Genomic DNA, 21496 nt, shown 5'->3' on the forward strand with positions numbered 1-21496 from the left:
TGAACACTTTAAAGTCATGTAACTTACCAAAAGCTCAGGATTGGGAATCAGGTTTTTATAATTAGGTGTGCCACCAATTTACTATATGACCTTGGGAAAGCCACCTAACCCATATATTCCTCAGCTTCTCACATTTGTAAAAAAAACGAGCAGACATCACTTAGAGGTGTTAGGAGGAACGATCTGTGTTTTTAAAGTGTTTTGAGAATATCCAGAGTAAGGGATTTTGAAGTACTTATTACCATGGTTATGTAAGATATATTACTGTGGGCAGTGACCCACCACAGATTTCATCCTGTCTACTTGGGGCCAGATGGTGAATCACTCCCATCCTCTCCCTCCCCCCCCCACCCCCGCCCCAGCCACCCTTGAGTTGTACCTTACTGTGCAAATAGTCCCATTCAAATCTCTGGCCCATAGTAATTAGATATGACTCAATCTGGCTCTCTGTAAGGATACACTAGATTATTGACTGATAATGGGGACATAGTGTTATTTTAAGGGACCAGCCAAGGCTGTGATTCATGTCTAAAATTAGACATTGTGAATAGAGATCAGAGAACCATAGAAGTTAGAGAAAGAAGAGACCTATTAGCTCATGTTCATTCCTTATATTTTCTAGAACTTTTTCTAGTCTTGTTTGGCATTCCCCAAATGGCTTCCCCATAGATGACTATAACAATCCTCATTTTTTCCTGATATTCAAATTTATCCTTTTCCTCCTTGTTATACCTCTCTGTACTATTGTAAGTCTATCTACTTCCCACCCGAATTTCATTCACATACATTTATACAGTGAAAGCATTAATGGGTTTTGGCATTACTTAATGCCTAATAAGCCTGGAATCTGTGCATGCACAAGGATTCAGAATAAGGGGTTGAATATAGCTGCTAGTCTCTAGAGCAAAAATCTTCCACATAAGAAGTTGCTCTGGTTCTAGTGGTGTCTTGTTCCTTACCTAACTCCCCCTTAATTACACCTCCTGAGAGCAGGCTACCATTCTCTTCCCACCCATTCTTCCATCACAGTTATAGTACTTAGGACAGCAGTCATTTTTTTAGAAAAAGCAAGCTGCCTTTCATTTCCCAAAACCGTAATGTGTCTCACACAGCGAAGGTGAAGAAGAGGGTCAAAGCTCACTGTATCTCTTGGTCTGTGGCTGAGAGAATTTGATAGTACGCCACCCAGGTACACTAAAGAAAAGATTCTCATGAATAAGGATTCCAACTGCATGTCAGAGATGATTATTGCGGAAAAAAAGAGAATCTGAAGGGGGCAACGAGGCTCTGAAAGAGACCGAGAACTTTCAGATCGAGAGCAGCTGGTTACAGGCATTGTTAGCACTAGCGCTCTTTTTCCTTCCCGTTGGTAATTTATTTGCCTCCGTCTTCATAGGATGAAGTCCCAAATTTTGGTTCTCTGACTTACAGAATAGGATATCATGAGTGAGGCTCTGGAACATTAAGGTGCCCTTAGGGTAGGGTAGGGTAATTTGTCTGCAAAACAATGAGACTTGCTCTGTATTCTAAGGTTTTTTCCCACTTCAACTGAGGTTTATAGAATCAGATTCTTCTGTCACTTACACCTGCACTACTCCATTGACTTCAGTGGAGTTGTGTCTAAATTGCTGTGGTGTGAGTGAGCAAAAATCAAGTCCTATAAGTTCTGAATTTTTGAGGTAGGAAGATAATATTCCAATCTTATGATATGGCCAAATTTTAGGCTTAATCCTGCTGTCTCTTATTCAGGCAAAACTCCCTTGACTTCAATTCGGTTTGTGTCATCTTAGAAAGTGATGGTTGCACCCATTTCTTCTGATACTTTTACCATAAGTCAGTCATAAGTCTGATAAGTTTTACCATATTTTGAGATATTAGTCCCAGATGCCTCAAGCACAAAGGTTAGTTTTTCCATCAACAATATTAAAACAAATTCAGTATTCTACCTTAAAACAACAACAACAAAAACAAAATACTCGCACCAGTATGTATCTAAGTGTGGCTGAAGACATCCTAATTTAGCCGTAAATTGAGTAGTTACCTAGCTACCTTTTGCCTCTTGTTTGCTTAAAGTACACTTGCAGCTCTTAGTAAAAAGCAGGTGTTCTCTAGTGGTCAATAATCCACATCATAAAGCCGTCCTCTAATTTAGTATGTATTTTCCCAGAAGAGATCCATGAAATAGCTTGCATGAACATTCTAGTTATGGATGCAGTCATGGCTATGGAAAAATGGATAAGCCTGCATCAAAGACCATCTGTTTGCACTGCAGCTTACTCGTGAGAGTTCCAGCATTTTCAGGACACACACAAGTCACAAAAAAAAACACACACTCTTCTGGACAGTGACATCTACCAGATTGTCTAAAAGTCTTAAAAAAAGCAATGCCTCCAATCTTTTGCTCTTGCTTTCTGCATTTTTAATGTATTGTAAAGAATAAATTCTGGAAAAATTAGATGAACTGCAAGTTATTTGAGAGTCTAGTGTCCCTAAACCACGCACCCATCTAATTCTATTTTCTTCTTTCCACCACCCCTGCCCCCAAATCCCCCAGACAAGTCACAAGTTTCCTTAGGGGAAAGGGGGATTAAAAGTCAACTGGAGATGCACCGGGGCAAAGTCTTTAGTCAGACACATAACTTTCCATTACTTACAGCTTGGTCCAGAGTTCACATTGCACCTTGCTTACCACCCTCCTAAACAAATAGATATTAAGCCCAATCTAATCAAGAAATTTAAGTATTAGTGGTATGACTGTCTTGATCTACTCAATGATTGTACAGCAGTATGATCTGGCATTGTCAATCACAAACATGAATTTATTAAATATGCTAACATACGCTAAATACATTAAACATTCATAAATATTTCTGTGTACAGGATAAGCACAATACTTTAACATTTTTTATTTTTTACTTTTTAAAAGCACAGTAATTTTCCTAGGCACATTGAATAAGAGTTGCAGAATTCTAATAAGCAATTGCTTTTGTAGTTTGCAGAATCCTTGGGATAAAACTTCCCATAAAAATGATGGCTATGAGACCAATAAATGAAATTTCTTGTAATGTACAATTGTTTGTGGTGGTGGTGGTGGTAGGTGGGGTTGGTACAATGCCCTAAGATGCTTAACAATTATAAAAAATAGGACATGGGTTCAGAGCATTAAACTTGTGAGCACCACATTATCTAGTTCTTTAAAAAAAAGGAAGGGGAAGTACATGTTGGGTTCTCTAAAGCAGGGTTGTCCAATTCCATTTTTGTGTGCATTTATTATCTGGTAGTTTCTCTACCAACTCTCTCATTGGTATCTTTGATTTATTAAAAGAATAAGGAACAAACAATTACGGAAATATTTTTAGGGCCACATTGTATCTTCATGACCTGAAGATGGAGGGGACTCTCCATGAATGGAACTCCAATGCCACTGGAGAAGAAGGGATGATCAATCCATTATCTCAGGAATCTGTTCAAGGGAGGAAATAGGTTGGTGTGCCCCACCTCTGAGGAGAAGTCCATGAGCAAGTTATTATAGTTCCAGACCGTCCTAAGGACAGAGGCACAGGCATCCTGCAGATCTCTGTGGTTCTGCAGAGTTTTAGGGGTCCAAATCCTGCTTTTCTGTAGGAGACAAACTCTTGACAAAAGATTTTTCAGGAAACTATTTGAGGGGAACTTTGGGGAACTCTCCTCCCTATAAGGCTTCCTGACATGATTTTTCCTCAGTCTCATTCCATCGTTGGGGATCAAAAGGATCAATCTGAGTTTTAAACATATAAAGTATACTTCATACAATGTGTCAGTATAAAATTATATTCATACCCAATTCCAGTATGAGTGACAGATACATGGATCACATCCCTTCTTACATATGACCTCTGAGCTGTTAACACATCTTAAGAGATACATGCATATAATCATTCTGACTATAAAAGCATGAGGCCCTTATCCCAACTATTGTGTGTTTCTTTGATGGTATAGGAGGCTGCAGTAGCTTATAAGATAATTCCCTTACTGTATAAAGCCAATATATATGGCCTTACATTGCGCATCTATATACCTCCCCAGGTAGGGAGAGTTCCAGGAATGGAGATAGAGGCTAGTGGCAGAGTGACTGTGGCATCAAGTGCTATTGCTGTTCTCTGCTGAAAAACACCCTGTTGGCAGAGTGTTGTAAGGGGGCTGTTCATAGTCTCAGGAGCTGCGGCAGATCTGCCCCATAGATTAATTTCTCTTATGCCTACTCTGGCAGGTGACAGCACCACTGCTATACATTTTCTTCACATGTTGTTTTATGTAACAACTTCTTATGCAAACATCTGGTTGAATAATCCCAAGGCACAGCTATATTTTTTCTGCACGATCCATGAAACTCTCTCAAACTTCATACACTCTGATATATTTACCTGGTGGCAAGTTGCATATTCAGAAATTTGCCTTGAAAACTATTTTGACCAACTTACAAAGCAGAAAATGGAAATGGTGTTGTTGACTTCAGTCATTATTGGGTGCTAATAATGCCATGTATTTATTAAGATCCTGGTCATTCTCCCTGCCCACCAGATCTGTATGCTTTGGGGGAGGGAGAAGGGAAAGAGTATTCCATGCCAGCTCTCAAGCCTCCCACAACAAAAGGGGGAAAAGCTGCCTCTGCAGTACTGGTTCCCTTCCTCTGACTCTGCTCATGGTTATTTTCTTGTCCACTGATACCTGTGTGGGGAGGAGCAGGCAATGGGTTGCTCAGGAGAGGACGGGGTGGTCCAGATTTAGAAGACATCCATCATCCTATCAGCAGCACCATGGAACTCAGTAGAAAAGTACAGTTCCTGTCATCATGCAGAAGAGTCTGGACTGTCATCATGTGCTGTCATCCTGACAATGGAGCTCCATTGGAATTTCATTAAGGGATCAACTGTAATGGGGCAGCTGACACATGGAGGCATGGGCCTTCTGCGCATATGTTCCTGGATTCCTATGATAGCAAGGGGATCTACAGAGTTTAGGAGCTAGACCAAGAGGGAGACGGTAGTTTTCCCTCCACCTAGCCCTCTCCTATGGGAATTCTCGGGGGGGGTGGGCAACCTGGCCCTTAGTTACTACTACAGTAAAATATATCTCCCTGTTAACACCCCACCTGTCCCCTCAAAAAGCAATCTACTGAATTAGAGACCATGGGGACTGGTTACTTAACTGCAATACAGTGCTCTCTGCTGTGATTGACTCAAGGCTTTCCACTGCATTATTTTCCATAATTCACCATACTCAGTTCTTCATTACAATTTATAGTACTCAATCTACACCTCCCCCTCCACACACACAGTTCTGAAATAACAGTGTTGCCTTTGGAAGAAAAGCTAAGTTTGTAACTCTAGGTTCACTCTTTTTAAAGGCTATGATAAATTTAGTACACATGATGCCTTGTAAGGTATCATTTGAAAACTCGTGATTTGCAGATCATTATTGTCCTGGTAACTTGTGCGTGGCAACATTCTATATAAAGTTAGTAATATCATACAGTAGAATCTTATAAAAAGAACAGGAGTACTTGTGGCACCTTAGAGACTAACAAATTGGTGCCACAAGTACTCCTGTTCTTTTTGCGGATACAGACTAACACGGTTGCTGCTCTGAAATAGAATCTTATAAGACATTCTAAATCTGGGGACGTAATCACAAACTGATGCCTGAGCCAGGTGTCAATGAAATCAAATGGATGATCAACCTGGTTAAGTAGCCATTCTTTGGAAGGCAAAATAATACGAGCAAGAAATTTACATCTTGGCAAGGAAATAGCTGGAGGTTGCCATCTCCACAGACTTTGTCCCTCGAGCCCCAGCTGGAGATTGTTCTCAAAGAAGAGGAAAAGGTACAAGAAAGGGGAACAAACACCCCAAAATATTCCTCTCTCTCTACCAACAGCAGCCACACCACTTGAGGAACAAAGATATAGCTGAGGGAGGGATCCTGCCTGAAAGGAATGCAGCCAGTAGGACTGCTGAAGCATGTGGTGAGAGATCTTTGCTTTGAATTCACTTAGTTTGTTAAGTATCAGAAGGGTAGCTGCGTTAGTCTGGATCTGTAAAAAGCGACAAAGAGTCCTGTGGCACCTTGCATCTGATGAAGTGGGTATTCATGCACAAAAGCTTATGCTCCAATACGTCTGTTAGTCTATAAGGTGCCACAGGACTCTTTGTTGCTTTTTAGTTTGTTAAGTTAGGTATTAGTTGCATTTCACTTATATTTTCTTGTAACCAATTCTGACTTTTATACCTCATCACTTAAAAATCTTTCTGTAGTTAATAAATTATTGTATCTAAACCAGTGTGCTTGGATTGAAGCGTTTGGGAAACTCCATTTGAAATAACAGGATTTGTGAACATCATTTTCTATTAATAAAATGACAGACTTTATGTGAGCTTGTATTTTCTAGGAGAGGGCTGGGCAGTACAAGATGTGTGTTTCTGAGGAAAGTCTGGAACTGGAAATTTAATTACACTGCAGATCAACACGAGCAGAGCATAGCTGGGAGTGATTTACATCAGTGGCTCTCAATCTTTCCAGACTACTGTACCCCTTTTAGGAGTCTGATTTGTCTTGTGTACCCCCAAGTTACACCTCACTTAAAATTTACTTGCTTACAAAGAATCAGATAAAAATTCAGAAGTGCCACAGCACACTATTACTCATTTTTAGTATATAATTGTAAAATAAATCAATTGGAATATAAATATTGTACTTACATTTCAGTGTAGAGCATATAGAGCAGTATAAACAAGTCATTGTATGAAATTTTAGTTTGTACTGACTTCGCTAGTGCTTTTCATGTAGCCTGTTGTAAAACTAGATAATATCTAGATGAGTTGATGTACACCCTGGAAGACCTCTGCATACTCCCAGGGGTACACGTACTCCTGGTTGAGAACCACTGATTTACATGGTGCAGATTGAGAGCGAGCAGACTAGGAGTGGTTACACTCTCAATAAAGCAGTATAAAAGGCACCCCAGGATGGATAATTGAGGGGATACAGCTGTTCAACAGTCCATATAGTACCTGGGATGTCACAAACACCAATTTATGTTTTCAAAAGATACCTTCATAAGGATTTACAGAAAGTTTTGGACCCATTTTGTGTGCCCTGAAAAAGCACATCTTAAACTAATGATGTACTCATTATAAATGAGTATGAATTATAAAAAGAACTGAGTTGAAATATATTATGAACCTGTGGTTTTGTTATCTGAACACATAAGGCCTGATTCGACTCTCACTTCTAGTGAGTATCAGTGAATTCACTTGTATAAAACTGAGGAAAGTAAGAAGAGAATTTTCCTACAACTGTTATTTCTACAACTATTACTTTTAAGTGATAGTTTTGAATTAAATGAAAGTAGCTCTTGGTCTGAATTTCACATGATTAGAAAGTCAGATTTTGTAAACATTGGTCTTATTTTTCATTTTTTTTAAGCTTTAAAAATTTAAGGGTTGCAGTAAGTACCGGTATTAAACTGGAATCTTGAAAAAGTAGTAAGGCGCACACACTATGGATGAAAGAGGAATTACTAAAAACCAATGCCATAATCGCATAATCCTGAAAAGGTTCAGGAGATGAAACAATCAGATCAATTGGAGGTTTTTTTTTTTTTTTTTTTTAATAAATATAAATCCTGTGGGACAGGTAATCAGATGCATTATGCTAAGTAACTATTTGGCTTAGAATAATGGTTATGATTAAATACTTAGAAGCAATCAATATTGAAAGTTTACAAATTAGGAATGTAGTTATTACAAATGTGGGTTTTTAACCTTTATTAATAAAAATCACTGCAATAATTTATAGAGCACATTTGAAATCTATGGTCCATTATATAACCAAGATGAACACATTAAAAGTATTAATATAGCTTACTATACCATACACTATGATTCCGCCAGTATGGGAAGTAGAATCAAAATGATGTGCAGTGATGATGTAACTACTGAGATCCAGGGGTGAATTTTTAGAGGATGTCCAACTAAATACTCCAATAAAGTCCCACTGTATCTCACTTATTCATTTGGACCTGATTCTTTTCCTACTTTCCTCAGTTTTATACAATTACTGACCTGGCAGTGAAAGTTACTGAGGACAGCTAATACTTGTAGCTACCAATGATCTAACACAAGCCCAGAGATAACCCTGCAGGCAAATAGGGAGCAGCACTTCCCCAGAAACAAACCCAAGGAGCTGTTTTGGGGATGGTGTTCCACCTCAGCTCCTCTCTCTCACTTATCTTTTTTCTGACTTACAGGCAGCTGGGTTGAGGCTAATGTTGCTCTATGGCTGCTAATACAAACCCAGTATAGGGGAGATTCAGGAGCCTCCTCCATGGATGATGGGTCTCTGATGGTCCCAACTTCAGAGAAGATGAGCAGTTTCTCTGAATCTTCTATCACACCAACCTGCCTGTCCCTAGGATCAGCCATGGTAGTAAAAGGTATGCCAGTTCTCAGGATTAGATCCCAAAGAAGGTATAATGATATAAAGTAATGTGGAGAATGGTTGGCTCAGAGTACTAGTCTCTCTCATTAGCATCGCTGGTCCAAATCCAGCCTCAATTTGTAATGACCAAAAGTGTAACTTTCTGAAGGCACCTGGATATGTAGCCTGCTTTTTATTGCAGTTGGTTTGGTCATTGTCCAACCTCTGCAGAGCTTCATCCTTAAACCTCAGACTAACTCTCATCTATGAGCCTCCACCACTTTATCTTTCCCTCCCCCCCGCCCCACCACCACTCCACAAACTCCTTTTTGTCCCCCTATAGACTTTTCACCCAGAAGTCCACTACAAGCAGTCTTGCTTTTCAGTTTGCTGTCCAGAGGTCATTTTACAGTCCTTGGTATTTTTTTGATCTTAGTCTTATCAGGAAGTAATGGATCAAGGACCTATTGGCACTGCTTTTGTATGTAACTAAGTACTCCTCCCTCTTTACAAAATATGATTGGCAACAATCAGGCCATGGGCTCTAGCTAACTAAGTTATTCTCACCAGCTTCATTTCTGTTTCCAAAGTCTTATCCTCTGATATTCATCATAGCCTTCACTACTATAAGATAAATATATAATGATGTTATGCTGACTGGAAAGAGATAAACTTTTTTCCTAATTTTGGAACTACTCAGAATCACCACCTTAAAATTCAGGCTCCAGCTTGAATGGGGTCAAGGCCTGCTTATACCGAGATGGTTGTTATATTGTATTTATAATTTTTGCTACATGTACTTACTCCAAAAATCCTATATGAGATTATTCTGTCATTTCAGCCTTGACAGGCCCCAAAGTGACTTCATTTCAGTGTGCTGTACACTATCACTATATAGGATTTTGGTATCATTAAAGATATACTTGTCTCATAGAACTGGAAGGGATCTTGAAAGGCTATTGAGTCCAGTCCCCTGCCTTCACTAGCAGGACCAAGTACTGTCCCTGACAGTTTCCCCCCCATCCCTAAATGGCCCTCTGAAGGATTGAACTCCCAACCCTGGGTTTAGCAGGCCAATGCTCAAACCACTGAGTATTCTCTCTCTCTCGCCCCCTGCATAGATGTAAGGCCCTGCCTGTATAGATGTAAACTATTATAATGGTCACCACAATATATCCTACGTACAACAATGTGATCGTAGAAGCATTTTTTAATCAGGCTGGACATGATTCTCATCTACCAGTTTTCAGGGCTATTCAATGGAAGTTTTTATAGAATATATACACATATATCAGAGTAAAATAAGGAATAGTGAATGTCTATAAAAAGATTAACTTTGTGAGAGTCTCTTCACTGCTTGAATAGCTGGGGTAGGTAATTACCTTTGGCACTCTCCTACTTTACTTGTTCTTAGTTCTTTTAAACAGTCAGAAGTTTTTATAAATGGATCATTTGTGTTCATGTCTCCTACATATAGGCGGAGAACCCTGAAATTCTCTGGCAAAAGCAGATCTTTTCTTTTTGCTTCATAACTATGACATTCAACACCTGCACTAGTATTTGCATCAAAATGCCAGGGGCTCCTGGAATCTCATGTTTAAGTAATTTTAGTTAGAAATACATTAAGAACCTTCTAAGGGATTAGAAGCTTCCTGTCTCTTGAGCTATGCCTTGGGATCGGAACTAAGGCAATCATGGAAAAAGAATGTGTACGCCACAACCAAAGTATCTTGGTTCCAATTTTGTAAAATCTCACCCTTGTCAGCCCTTGGATAAGAAAGGGCACTGCAGAAGGTCCTGACGAGGACTCAACAGCATATGAGCCAATACCCTGGTCTGGACCAGTTTGCAAGAGTGACGTGGAAGATTAGTAGGAATTCCATTATTGGATGTATTGACCTTCTAGAAAAGAAGAGACTACAGAAGAACCTGATAGGGCCAAGGCTATAAAAATGGATATCAAAGTTAAGCTCCTAAGTCCACATTTAGATTAGCCTGTTGCCATTTTTAGCAATTGTCAAAGGGAGCTGCTAGGTACTCAGCACTTGGGGTGGAAGTAATGGGAAAAATCAAGCCACTCATTTAGGCACCCTTGTTTGAAAACCTTGGCCAAGGTTGAGCACTTGTGATCACTAAAGATCCCTACTTTTTACAAAAATACTATGGAAGTTCTGGCTAACTTCTATCTTAAGCGACTAGCTACTTTCTTCTTTTACAAGCTTCACCAGCAACTTCCATTGAATATTCAATAAAGTCCTATTCACATGCTATCTTAAGCTGCAGGGTGTGTGCGCTTTGTCTAAGATCTACCATATTTCACTACAAGATGAGGTGCCTTTCAATAGTGGCTGAACACATTCTTGTATCTAGACTTCATAGAACATTTGGGGATTCTTTGTGATTGAAAATATTGTATAAAATTACAGATAAGCAAAAAGGTAATTGGATCTGGTGACCCAGTCTGAGTACATGATTGTAGTAATAGTAACAGGAATACAGTAGTAGTGAAGCTTTGTGAAATTGAATGTCATTTCTAATTTATGCTTTGAGTTTTATTGGGCAACTGAACGTGCAATATTTTATCACATTTGCATCAGCAATGTTTTATTTAAGTTGGATTTGAACTTTATTTTTGTAGTTCTGGGATATTTGCAAAGAATTTCAATGTAGCTTTTTGTCATGTGTTTGCATTTCAGATTTCATACTGGAATTGGTTATGTGACGAAAGTTGAATGCATGTATGAATTCAAGTGACAGGTCATCTGGTTCCAAAATCGGCCAAAATACCCCCCCCCCATGTGTTCAGTAGGGTCTACAGAAGCAATTTTGACTAGTTAGTTGTATTTTGAACAACAAGGCACTTCAGTAGAACTGCTCAGATCTTTAGAGATAAGCATCTAGAATGCTTTGCTGGACGGGGGCCTTTATGTGTTTCCCAAGCCAGTTAGAAAATGTTGTGTGAGAGAAAACTAGGGAATCACTGGAGAATTTAGACACAAAACAACCACATTTGGCTTATAGGGCATACGATGCCCTATCATGCCCAGATACTTGTGAGCCAGTGATGGCAGCAGAAAGTGACTTTGGAAAGTACTAGTTTAGTGTATAAAAATTGAAGAACTATATGTAAAAAAAGTCTAATAAAGTGTAGTGCTCCCATACATGATTGCAAATTACTCAAATTCATGAAGTATATGAATATCCCCGGCAGTGTTGAAATCCTACAGATTATATTTTCTTTTTACATTAAATGATTTGAGCTACAACTTCTGGTTGATAAAGGGGACACAGAACTGTCTGACATATGTGCAGTACAACTAAAGGCAAGATACCTAGCATATGCTCAAGTGTCACTTTAAATTATATATTCTATCATGTGATCACAAAAGCTGCTTGTAACTGCAATATAAACATCTATGGTGAACCAGTGAGCAATAGCCACCAGTAGATATGAATAAGAAGTAGTATTCCTAAAGTCAAGTTCCCATTGAAATGCATACCCTCCATAATACCATCCCATGTTTTTGTAATTACACTTATTAGCTTTGGACCTGACTCCCCAGTCCTTGACACATTGTTCACTCTTCTGCCTGTGCAAAATGAGTACCTCGTGAATATAAAACTAATTATCCGTACTGGTAGCCGCCTATACTCACTTGGAAACTGGTAAGGCAAGACCTTGGCCTAATTCCACCTAGTTTGCCAGGCTCTGGTGGACCTATCCAATTGATAATTCCCCTTCTGGGGAAGAATTTCTGGGTAGCCTGGCATTGGTAAGTCTTTGTCATTCTGCCCTCCACTCCTATGAGCTAGTGCAGTGTTTCCCAAACTTGGGACGCTGCTTGTGTAGGGAAAGCCCCTAGCGGGCTGGGCCAGTTTGTTTACCTGCCCCGTCCGCAGGTCCAGCCGATCACTGCTCCCACTGGCCGCGGTTCGCTGCTCCAGGCCAATGAGGCCTATGGGAAGGGTGGCCAGTATGTCCCTCGGCCCGCGCCGCTTCCAGCAGCTCCCATTGGCCTGGAGCAGCGAACCACGGCCAGTGGGAGTCGCGATCGGCCGAACCTGCAGACGGGGCCGGTAAACAAACTGGCCCGACCCGCCAAGGGCTCTCCCTACACAAGCAGCGTCCCAAGTTTGGGAAACACTGAGCTAGTGGCATCCCATTTCTGGCAAATAAGGAGGAACACTCAGATTTCCCTTGTACTCTAGCAATGACTGGCAGCTGAGCCTTAACACCCATTGGAACCTTGAAACAGCTGCAAGTTATGTGGAAGCTGAAACAAGCTCCCAACCAGCCCTAGATTCAGACAGCCACAAATTTGTGCTCCCATGACCTCAACTGCACCAGCTGTAGCTGAACACCTATCTCAAATTTCACAGAAAACAGTAAAGAGGATGCAAGGCAGTGGAGAATCAGGATCTTTGTATCAAAATGCTTGAGGGTGGTATTAGAAGGTCTCCAGTAGAATGTTCTTTTTGGATCACTGAAAGACACATTTGTGTTCCTTAAACTGAAAATAGGTTCTGAAGCAGTTATTTTCTAAGGAAGGAGCCCAGGAAATTTCCTACTTCCCCACCAATTCAGAATATTAAAATCCCTATTTATTTCCTGGCTTTAAACACAAAATATCTTCCAAGCCAGGGAATGTATTTTTCCTTTTTCTATATTTTCCCCTCTGCTTTGCATTATTATTACAGTACAATATGGATTTCATTTAACATGGGGAGAAAAAGAGCAGAACATGTGTAATGTGGCTAAGTTAATGGTGCTATTAGAAAACAATAAATTGTATGCCTTTTACACGGGAAAGGACTCCAACACCAAAGTCTGCTTATTTAGATATACAAAATTTCAGTATACCAGAACTACCTAAAATTCACAATAAAAGAGTGCCATATGAAACACCATCCCCTCAATGATAAAGAGGCCAAGCCATAAACATCAGTTGTTCCATACCCCAGTCTTCTTGTCACTTCCATAAATACTTGAGGGGGAGGGGAGGAAGAGTTTTACAACACCAATAGATCAGGTCTCTGGCAGATGAAGGGTCAGAGAAAAGCAAAAAGCACCCTTCTGGCAACTCTGCCTCTTCAGTATCAAAAGAGGTCCAGCTCAAATGCCTCCACTGACCACAACCATGGCAGTATGACACTGAAAGAAAGGCAATTTCTCATTTAACTCACACCCCAAAATTTATTTAGGGTTTTAGTGGTCAGTACCTTGATGTCCAGGGAGAAGCCCAGAGCACAGCTCACAAAGCCCTAGGATTATTTGCTGACTTGTAAAGGTATGCTTAATAAGCAGGTTGCCAGGTTCTAGCTTCAGCTTCCGAAAGTTCTGCAGGGGTAGGCCAAGAAATGCATGTTACAGGTGTCTATATTTCAGATGAAGGCCTGAATAAGCATAGCAAGATCCATATCCACAACAAAAAGTCACACTTGCCTTTCCAAGTGTAGATGGAAAGTTTTGCTTTTCAACATAGCTACTCTACCTGGGCATCCAATAGGAACTGCAGGTCTGATAAAACCCTTAATTTGGAAATCAGATTGACAAATAATAGCCATTAACAGCAGTACTGACTAGTTCTAGCTAATTCGTCCAGTTGCTTCCCCAAAAATAACTGTCTATCTTATTTGAACTGAGCTTCAGATGGAAATTCTCATATAAATCCTCAACTCATGTAGCTACTGTTTTGTGTACTACTGACCCAGCAAGACTGGCTGTAATGGAAATATGCAGCTGTGTATAATCATAATAATAATATACTGTAGGAACCCATATTACCCTTCTAGCAGCTTCATACAGACGGATTCAGCAAAGCTCTTAAGCAAATGTTGAGCTTTAAGTAAGTAGTCTCATTGAAATCAATGGGACTACTCATGTGCTTTGACTGTAGCACGTAAGTGCTTTGATAGGGCCATTGTGAGCAAGTGATTTACCAGCCAGTGCTCCCCTTGTGGCTGGGTGCGGCTTCTCAGGGCTTTCCTTGTCTCTAGTCATCCCAACCAGTTATTCAGATCTGCTGGTGGTCGCCTTTGTCTCATAATTCAGCTCTCTGATCAGGTCACATTTTAGTCTCACCCTTTTCAGGGTAGGTCAGAGTTCAGTCCAATAATCTTGTGCCAGGACTCCAAGCTGATTCTGGACCCACTAAACCTTTGACCCCTATCCACGCCCTTCACCAGGCCTTTTTGGTAGCCTGTAAGAGAACCCTTTTCCTTCCTCTAACCTGGGTTCCACCCCAGAATCTCTGTAGTAGGCAATTAAGGTCTGACTCTGTAGGCCTCCTGCTCCTTCCCTGGACTTCCTCCTACTGTGGCCTGCATCTAGGCCTTGTTCCCCAGTTGTTGGAGGAAAGGAAACTCAGGGCTACTCTGAAGTGTTCACAGGAGCCTTCAAGTAGCTTCCTATTGCACAGTGCTCCTTTCAGGGAGCAAGTGGAAAGAGGCCTCTGAACCTCCTAGGACTGGGCCTTCCTGAACGAGGCTTCTCTCTTTTAAAGTTTCTCCTCCAAGATTGGCATGCCTTGCAGATGCGGCAAGGTGGGGCTGCCTGAGCCCAAGTTGTTCTTTAAATGCCTTCTTGCCTGGGGTGTAGTTGTATACCCCCACCACACACATGAAATAGAAACTTGTGGTACCCCACAAAGAAAGCTTGCGATGCATGAACTGTTGCCCATAGCCATCCTCTAGGTCCTTCTACATAAAAGGAAGTAAAGCCACTTCAAAGCAGTTCCATCTGTGATTAGAGCCTTGTTAACAGCCTAGTCAAACCTAATAAAGGCAGCTGAGTGATATGCTGAAGCAAGCACGGTCAAGGTGCCTTTATCCATAACCAGGAGGGGATCACATCACTGGTCAATGTCACTAGTGCAGTTTCTAGGACAGGAAGTGAGTACCCTTTCATAACGTGAACCTAAGCTGAAGCCTTTACTGCACATGTGTCAAACTCAAGGCCCGCGGGCCACATCCGGCCCGCCATACAATTATATCCGGCCCGCGAAATCGTTTTATATATCTGTTTTTAATGGCCCTGTGATATGACGCCCCAATAACACACACTACAAATCCCATGATGCAGTGCAATTGCCGCCAACGGCAAGCCGCGGTTCAAGTTCGCGGTCTGTTGATGTATACAACGCTAATATCAAATCAAAGCTAGACCCCAACAATGGCCAAGAGAAAAATTGATTCTGAAAACCGAGGCTTTCAAAGCCGGTGGGAGAATGAGTATATGTTTACTGAAATTGCAGGTAAACCAGTGTGTCTCCTTTGCGGGAGTAATATCGCTGTAATGAAGGAGTATAACCTAAGACGGCACTACGAGACGAAACATGAGAACAAATTCAAAAACCTGAGCGCAGGACAGAAGCTACAAAAGGTAGAGGAGTTGAAGAAGAATTTGACATCCCAGCAGACGTTTTTCACCAAAGCAAAATCACAAAGTGAAGCTGCTGTGAAAGCAAGTTTCATTGTGGCCGAAGAGATCGCCAAATCAGGACGGCCGTTTACCGAGGGGGAATTCGTAAAGAATTGTATGATGAAAGTGTGCGACGTCCTTTGTCCAGATAAAACGCGAGCGTTTGCAAATGTAAGCCTCAGCAGAAACACTGTTGCTAATCGGGTTTGTGAGATGGCGACTGATTTGAAAACACAGTTGATTGAAAGAGCAAAAGATTTTGTTGCATACTCCCTTGCCGTGGATGAAACTACTGACGCGACTGACACTGCACAGCTGGCGATATTTATCCGTGGTGTGGATTCCAATTTGTGCGTAACAGAGGAAATACTGGACATTAAATCGATGCACGGGACAACGAAAGGAGAAGACATCTTTGGAAATGTATTTCAAAGTGTAACCGACATGAAACTGCCGTGGGAAAAACTCGTTGGACTTACAACAGATGGCGCACCTGCTATGTGTGGTGAAAAAAATGGACTGGTGGGAAGGATGCGCTCAAAGATGCGGGAGGAGAACTGTGCCGGTGAGTTGACAGTGTATCACTGCATCATACACCAGGAATCGCTGAGTGCTAAAGTCCTAAAAATGGATCATGTGATGAACACTGTAACACAAACCGTCAACTTTATCAGAGCCCACGGTTTAAATCACCGCCAATTCCAGTCTTTTCTGCGGGAAATAGATAGCGAGTTTGGCGATATGCCATATCATACGGAGGTCTGGTGGCTAAGTCGGGGAAAAGTTCTCAAAAGACACTTTGAGCTGCGAGAGGAAATCTGCCAGTTCATGGACAGTAAGGGGAAAGACTGCACAGTTCTGCGGGATGAAAAGTGGAAATGTGAGTTGGCGTTCCTGGCTGACATAACGTCGCATCTTAGCGCTTTAAACCTTCAACTCCAGGGACGGGAGCACATAATAACCGATATGCATGATGCAGTGAAGGCATTTCAAGTGAAGCTGCGCTTATGGGAGACACAAATGCACCAATGCAACTTGTCTCACTTTCCCTGTTGCCAAGTAATACGGAACCAAGAAAGTGCCACAGTTTTCCCAAATGCCACCTTTGCTGAAAAACTCAGCGCGCTGCGCACTGAGTTCGCAGGCGCTTCAGTGACTTTGAGGCACAGAAAAGTAACTTCGAGCTGCTTCGCAACCCATTTGCAGTCGATGTGGAAACCGCACCTGTAGAAATGCAGATGGAGCTGATAGAACTGCAATGTAACGGGACACTGAAGGCAAAGTACGACACTGCGGGGCCAGCACAGTTCACTCGCTTCATTCCTGAAGCGATGCCGCAGCTCCGCCAACATGCGGCTCGAATCCTGTCCATGTTTGGCAGCACATATCTGTGCGAGCAGCTGTTCTCTGTGATGAAAATTAACAAAACGTCACACAGGAGTCGCCTCACTGATGAACACCTGCAATCGATCCTGAGAATCTTCACAACACAGAACCTAACCCCAAACATAAACGAACTTGTTGCAAAGAAAAGACTCCAAGTATCAGGCTCTGACTAAATAGGACAAGAAAATGGAATGTTATGATTTGTTATGATTATACTTTTGCTTTAAATTCAATTTTTTATTTATATTTTCAGATTTTTTAATATTCCAGCATGTACAGATTTTGAATGTATTGTATTGACAGGATATTTTTTTATGAAGAGCAAAATATTTTAAGTTGAAATGTATTTATTTTGGAATGATATCCTGTATTTTGGTTCATATTAATGGTTAAAAAACATAAATATTTAGTCTGTTAAATAAATGGTTATACTGTTCGGCCCGCGAGTTTTGAGTTTTGGCCCCCTGTGCAATTGAGTTTGACACCCCTGCTTTACTGCATCACAAAGCAAGCAGAAACTTTTTTTTTTTTTGAGCTGTAACAGAATGAGCAGTGGTTTGGTAAATTGCACAGATTCAGTGTCCATAAACCTTGCATGGAGGAAGTGCAGCAAGCAGCAGGTGCAGTGACAGTGGAAGCAGCAGTAGACCTGCTGTGCAGCTGTCTCACATCCTGTCTTTGGGTTGGAGGGAGGATACTCTCTTTTCCATGCCCCTTAATAATCTTCAAGCAAATCCCATTTCACCACACTTGGCACTAGAGAGTATTTGAATCGTCTCTCAAGTTTTTAAGGAAGATGTGTTAAGGTGCTAGGTGGGCTCATGATGTCTGTTACAGATGGTCAGGAATTTCCTAGACAACTGTTTTTCCAACAGAAAAAATTAGTCTTCTTCCATGAAACCTGAGAGTTAAGGCCAAACTTGCTAACTATCAAGATGAGACAAAATGCCTGCATCTCTATAGATCAGCTTCGATTTCCTTCAGCTCTTAATTAGAGAGATATTTCACTGGAAGTTTGATAAACAAGAGATTTAGGTTATATTTACACAGGTAACTTTTAGATTGGAGGTAAAGGTTTGGAGATAGAGTGTTCTTGCTTTATGTGAAGCAATTTGCAAGTCCCCACATGTTGGTGCAGAATAGTTCAAAATTGTGTGTGCCTGCACACTGTAAATACATCACCCCTAGTAAGACTGGTTGACAAACCATATTTCCTCTTTTCACACAAATGCAAAAAAGAGTTTTACAGGCTTGTTTTCATGATTTGGTTGCTTTTTCTTTCAGCTAGCTTACTTTACAAAAACAAAAAAAACCCAAACAAAACAAAACAAAAAAAAAACCAACTCATGCATTTTGCTGCAGAAAAATCATTGTGGTGAAAATTCATAGTTTTTATCCACCATCATCTGTTCAAAAAGAAAGTCTGTTTGCACCAGTGGAGTGTTAGAGTCTCATATCAAGAGAGAGTTTCTTGGAGGCTGGGCCTAGGTTGTGGAACAAATCCTAAAGAAATTAAGGACCATCAAACAAACCTATCTTCTGCTACAAATGCAAGATGCATTTCTTTGCCTGGTCTAACACAAAACAGTGTATACATAACAAAAGACCTCAAACCCCACTGTGTTGGGGTGGTCTACTCACCGCCAAGATGTCATCTCTTCCTGGTCAATCTGGGAAATAGCTTGCCAGGCCAATACACTTTCCCCAAGATTGCACAACATCTGTTGGTCTCTCCATTTGCAACCCCTTTCTCAGTCCACGAGCTGCTACTGCTGCCTCATTATAACTCTGTCCAGGTCACTGTATCCATTTTTCTCTTCAGGGGCATCAAAGTTTTTCTTCAACAGCTATCCTAGGCAGTTTTCCCATTCACTGCCTTGTAGTACTACACCTTCAGCAACTAGCAGGGGAACTCAATCCTGCCCTGCACTGCACTGTAGGGTCCTCTAGACAGCAGTCAAGGTCTATTCCCATGTAAACCTTACTGCCTATCTCACCTTCCTCCCTTTCTGGGTTTGCCAGCCCAAATAGACCTCCTTCTTCCAGTGGGTGGCTACAGACTTTCCCAGCAGCCCCCTGCTGCTACCAATTTCCTTCCTTTATAGCCCCAACCCAGCTTGTTCCACCTCAGCTGGGCTCCCTCATTTAATCAGGGGATTAATTGGCCACCTGATTTCCCACAATTGTGGCTTGCTGAGTTAATTAGCTACCTTCTCACCCTGTGTTAACTCTTTCCAGGCAAGTGTGGGGTAATTAGCCCATCACACTTACCAAAACCAAATACATCACATATGCAATTCTCACCCTGCGCAGAGCATGAAAGACCAAACCACATGTGACAGATATTAGCCATATCACTTAGTCCAATACTGGAAGATGTTCATACTGTGGTGATGAATGTGGTATAAGGCCTTGAATAGAATACATGTTGTTACTAATCATGAGTGTCTGAAGTTTTGCTAGTCATGCTCTCCATAGATAAAAGGGACAATAACATGGGAGAAGTACCTGGCAGTAGGGAGTGCCATCCATGCAAAATTCTCTGTCTTTGAATTCTGAGGAGATTCTCCACCTAAACTATGACTGACTATGGCCCTTATGCTTTTTTCATTGAAGTCAGTTATAGTCTACTCCTTGGGGAATTCTATACTACTGCACACTGCAGAATTTGCATACAATTTATGTTCTGTGCAGAATTTCCTTTCCCCCACAGAATTGGCACTGAAGAGCCGCTGTCCACCACTAGGGGCTGCTGGACCCAGCAGAGCCTAGCTCCCTGGCTCACAAATAGAAGACACTGCCAGGGGGAGGGGGAGGAGGAGCTTTAAGGTTTCTGGCAGCTGCAGTTCCCAGCATACCCTGAAGGAAGGAGGTGGCATGCAGGAAACTCCATACAAGCCTGGGACCCACCCTCACGCTGTTTCTCCCTCTTGATCCCTGGGAGGGGGGTGCAGGTATCTGGACTGGGGGGCACCCCATGGCTAGGCTCTGGGGGTGTGCCCTGCTGAAGCTGGGCTGGGGGGAGGGATTGTGGGTATCAGACCCCCAGCTCAGCTCTGTAGAGAAAAGGGGGGAAAAGAAAGAGGAATTGGAGTGTCATAGGGGTTTATTTAAACTCTCTACTCCTGGAGGATTTTTTTTTGTATCTGTTTTATTACAGGCAGTTGCTGACAATAATAAATTTGGTAATAAATTAACAAAAGATTGAAACTGGTGTGATTATATTTGTTATTTTGACAACTAAAATATGCAGAATTTTAAAATATTGTGTGCAGAATTTTTAGACACAATATCCACAGGAGTAATAGTCTTTCCATCAGCTTCATTAGGACCTTGATCAGCACCCAGATCAGCATTAACTTGGGGGGGGGGTTCCCCCACCTCAGTGTGAATGCCTCCATTCTTCAAGGGGGACAGCAGCCACCCAGGGAAGCCAGAAGTTGGAAAATAACACAGATGCTAGGAGTTTCCAATCTCCTAAATAATAAGATGGTTGGACTGACCTAGATCCATCTAAGTCATCTCAAAAATTCTCTCAGTGAAAGCTGCACCACCCAGGATGTTGGCATATATGTAATTATTGTATATTTGCACATCATGTTTCTCATTTATTTACTCAGTCACACTCCGTTCTACTGCAGCAGCTTTTTCATTTTGGCCCTGCTCTAATTTGAAAGTTCTTAAATGTAGTTATGTATTAATGAATTTACAAGGGGTGGATAATTTTCTTTTGTGGCACATGAACAGTAATAACACTAGCTGTTTTCCATCAATAGGAGGGTGAGCTACTTAGGGGAAGACAGTGAGCACCAGCAACTTCCATTTAGTTCAACTGGGACTCAGTTCCCATCAGGCAAGATCCTCAGCCAGTATCAATCCACATAGCTCTGATAAAGCCAATGTAGCTTCAGAGCTTTCCATCATCTGAAGCTACTGAGAAAGGGATAGTTGTGGGTACTCAGCACTTCTAAGGATCAAGTTATTAATGTTGGGGCAATGGAGATTAAAGGTACATAATCATATATTGTATGATTCAGTGCAGAGAAGTGTCAGAGTTGAGAACCAATACTAAACATTATTGATCATTTGCTGTAGTAGCTTCCACCTGCATCCAGTCACACAATAGCTTCTCAAGAGATTGTTTCCTGCAACTGTAGACAGTTTTTCAATCATATTTGATAAAAATGTGGCTTTGGCAAATTATTCACCCTAGGGCCTATGTTGCTAAAAAGA

At 41.3% G+C, this 21496-nt stretch overlaps 1 protein-coding gene across 2 annotated transcripts in view; it reads right to left on the minus strand.

The window, feature by feature from the left end:
- Positions 1 to 19309, minus strand: part of LUZP2 (leucine zipper protein 2) — a 458345-nt gene extending 439036 nt beyond the window's left edge. Inside the window, exon 1 of one of the 2 annotated variants that reach the window (XM_065592548.1) lies at positions 18905 to 19309. In XM_065592548.1, the coding sequence (XP_065448620.1) occupies positions 18905 to 18984 (80 nt within the window). In that variant the 5' untranslated portion in view covers positions 18985 to 19309. The remainder of the gene's footprint in view (positions 1 to 18904) is intronic. The other variant, XM_065592549.1, reaches the window with a different exon arrangement.
- Positions 19310 to 21496: the final 2187 nt, after the last annotated feature.

The sequence above is a fragment of the Chrysemys picta genome, chromosome 4 (genome assembly GCF_011386835.1).
Source record: "Chrysemys picta bellii isolate R12L10 chromosome 4, ASM1138683v2, whole genome shotgun sequence".
Lineage (NCBI taxonomy): Eukaryota > Metazoa > Chordata > Testudines > Emydidae > Chrysemys > Chrysemys picta.